The sequence below is a fragment of the Merops nubicus genome, unplaced genomic scaffold (genome assembly GCF_000691845.1).
Source record: "Merops nubicus isolate BGI_N331 unplaced genomic scaffold, ASM69184v1 scaffold26212, whole genome shotgun sequence".
Lineage (NCBI taxonomy): Eukaryota > Metazoa > Chordata > Aves > Coraciiformes > Meropidae > Merops > Merops nubicus.
Genome location: NW_008592057.1, coordinates 1082 through 4367, shown reverse-complemented (window position 1 = coordinate 4367; position 3286 = coordinate 1082). Strand labels below are relative to the sequence as shown.

General features: G+C 48.0%; 1 protein-coding gene across 1 annotated transcript in view; it reads right to left on the bottom strand.

Moving 5' to 3' along the window:
• Positions 1 to 2202, bottom strand: part of LOC103767911 (paired box protein Pax-5) — a gene marked incomplete at both ends in the record, with an annotated part of 7190 nt that extends 4988 nt beyond the window's left edge. Inside the window, one exon of the mRNA XM_008935044.1 lies at positions 2005 to 2202. Coding sequence (XP_008933292.1) covers positions 2005 to 2202 — 198 coding nt within the window. The remainder of the gene's footprint in view (positions 1 to 2004) is intronic.
• Positions 2203 to 3286: the final 1084 nt, after the last annotated feature.

The window sequence follows — 3286 nt, the reverse complement described above, 5'->3', positions numbered from 1 at the left end:
GGCAGCTGGACAACACCTGGACAGCACCGCAGCAGTGACTACAGGCATCATGAGCTGGGGTTGGCATCCGTGGTGTCTAACATCCCTACCAGCAAAGCTTTAAAGCATACACGTAATTTTAAATGTGATCATAAATCCCACAGGGTACAGAGTGGAACTGGGAACATCCAGCACTAAAGCCAAGCAGCTTGATTTGAATTCCAGGCTTCCTGTCGTGATAGTTTGGTCTGGGTTTTCAGGATGCACTCCTAAGCTGGCAACAACAATTCTCTAGGTAAAAAAAAAAAATAAAAACAACTCAAAAAGATTGCATCCACTTTTAAAAAGAGATTTCACACTTTTAAGAAAAAGAAAAGACCTTAGCCACAGTCACAAGCAAGAATGAAACTTATGGCCAAAAAAAACCTCAGTGGCAGGTCACAAACAGCTTTTCTGATGCAATGGCAGTGAGCGTGTGAACATCATCAGTGTGGAAACACACAAGGACTCAGAAAAAGGAAATGTGGAAACTGGCTCAAAACATGACTGGAAGTTCCTTGATCTCTCTTTTTCCTAGCAGTATGACTGCCTTTTTTGTGTTGGTTTTGGTTTTTCTTTTTTTGAGGATGCTTGAAGTCCTCCCACAGAAACAGAGAGGCTGACAGCAGCGCTGCTCCTGCCCTGGCAGGGCTCGAGCTGACGCTCAGGGAAGCAGTTTGCCCTTAGTGACGTTTTCTTCCAGTTTTCCTGGTGTCTGTATTGTTTCTCAAAGCCTTTTGGAAACTGAAAATACCATGTCTATACGGTCACTGAATGCTGCTCTGGAGCCTTAAAGACTCAGCAGCGACGGGTGTGCGTGGACTGACCCGTTTCTGGTTTTAAGCAGGGGGATCGTATGACTCAACGTTCAGCCGGGCCAGGCAGAGACAGCACTGGCGGCTAACGCCAGGGAACCCACCCCGGCTACTCAAGCGGCAACTCCATGAATGCAAATCAGGTTGGGATAGCCAATAAAAGAATATTGCATCAATTTATTTCACAGACACAGATGGGACTTTACAGCTAGCTGCATTCAAAGAATTTGCATGCAATCGCACAAGTGAAAACCATCTCACCAGCGCGGTGAGGTCAGAGCCCAGCACAGACCATAGCCCTGAGCAAAAATGGAAGGACTCTGCTTGCCAGGGATTTGGGCGTGCATCAGGCTCTGCCTTCCAAGTGTTAATCCCTTGTTATCAGTCTGGCAGGGCTGGGGACCTAACAGCATCACCTTTAGACATCCTTTGACTTGGAAGGACGCAGGTGAGTACAGAAGGTGTAACTGAGATGGCAGAAGGTAAGTACGGCTCCAGACCCCCCCTGCAAGCCCAGCTTTGCCTGGCAAGATCGGGGCAAAAGTCCCCAAAATAGGACTGAGGAGCCAAATGAGATTCTCCTGCATTCTCACAAAAGCAATTCAAGCGCATCCATGTAAAAAGGAGGCGGCTGGGGCACTCAAAAGCTACCCACTGAACTCCCCCAGTGATATCCGTGCAGGCAGCAGCCAGCACCGTTCTGGGCCAACTTCAGAGGTGGTACCTTAGCCCCATGCCTCGGGTCGCCTCCTCCAGGCACCCAGCCCCCTCTTTTCTCAGACGACTGCCACCCACCTGAGCTTCCCTCCTGGTCCCTGGGGAAGCACAAGTCACTGAACCCCCAGCTGGGGGATCAGAGCTGAGGCCTCATTTGGAGCAAACACGCAGGATTGTTACCAGCGAGGACTGCAACTCACAGATGGGGGAAAGGATGGGAGAGGAGCAAAGGCCAGCAGCAGAACCTGCCCTTGCCCAGGAAATGCTCATCGTCTCTGAAGCTCTGGCCACCGAAGTGAGCCCACAGCTGCTCCCCAGCCCACATTCATCAGGGCAACACACACCAGCTGCATTTCTTCCAAGCAGCCCAAAACACCTAGTTCTACCAACAGACAAGGATTCGGTGGCAGCACTCCCGAGGCACATCCCTCCCCAGGACCAGGCAGACCCTTACCTGTTAATTGAACTGACGCTGGGCACGGTGTCGTTGTCACACACTCGCTCAGCAAGGAGTCGATCCCTGATCTCCCAGGCAAACATGGTGGGATTTTGGCGCTTGTATTCTGCAATTTTTTCAACGACTTTGGGTGTGGCGACCTTTGGTTTCGACCCTCCAATCACTCCAGGCTTAATACTCCCAGTTTCGTAATACCTGGGACAACATCCAAAACAAGGCTTCAGTTATCACAAACAGACAGAGAACATGCTTCAAGATTTATAGAGAACATAATTTCAAGGTAACCAAACCTCAGCAAATCCTGAGATACATCTTCACTTTCACATACACATTTTCTGCCTATGTAGTGCTTTATCACCTAATAGATTAACTTATAGTAATTGGAATTGGGCCTCAGGATACGATATATATTTTTCTGTAATAGCAAGACAAAAGAAACAACACAAGATTAAAGGGCATGCCGGGATCCAAAATTAACTGAAAATGTGTGTTATTAATCAGCGGTAGTGGCAATAATAGAAACAAATCACACCAAAGACCACTTTTTGCAGTGGACTCTTTTGTAGTAAATTAACGTTTCTACAGAAATTCTCTGTCATTAATATCTACGGCTTGTTATCATTTCACAGTGAAATGAAGGCAAGGTATTGTATTTTATTTACACCTCCAAAATAAATATTCCACCTTACATTTTTCCCATGTTGTGGTTTTAATATGCATATTATAATTTTAAAAGTTAATATTTTTTTAATGGATTATTTTGACATTATGAGGTTTAGCACTTTCAGTCACCAGCTTCAGGGAAAAGGGAGCTGCCCATGCTCTGGAGTGGTCTAGCTGATGTGGGGGTGGGTTTCTCTGACCAGTCCCAGGACCCTTTCTCAGGCACAGCATCCTCACCCACATCAGCAGTTCTGCTGACACGACGGCACGGCAAAGGTGCAGGACCGGATCCCTAAACCAGCAGAAATCCATCCGCCAGACGTAACTGATGTAAATCCCATGTACATCTCATGCTTTTGGTAGCACGGTGACTACCAAACGTGACAACACACGGGTGCCAAGATTCCCGGCCCCCATTAACGTCTCTCCGTTTGATGAAGGAAGGCCTGACGATGCCGCTAAGAGCAGAAGTCACATCTCACCCCTGGCAGGCTGGACGGAGGCCTGGCCATCCGCCAGACGTAACTGATGTAAATCCCATGTACATCTCATGCTTTTGGTAGCACGGTGACTACCAAACGTGACAACACACGGGTGCCAAGATTCCCGGCCCCCA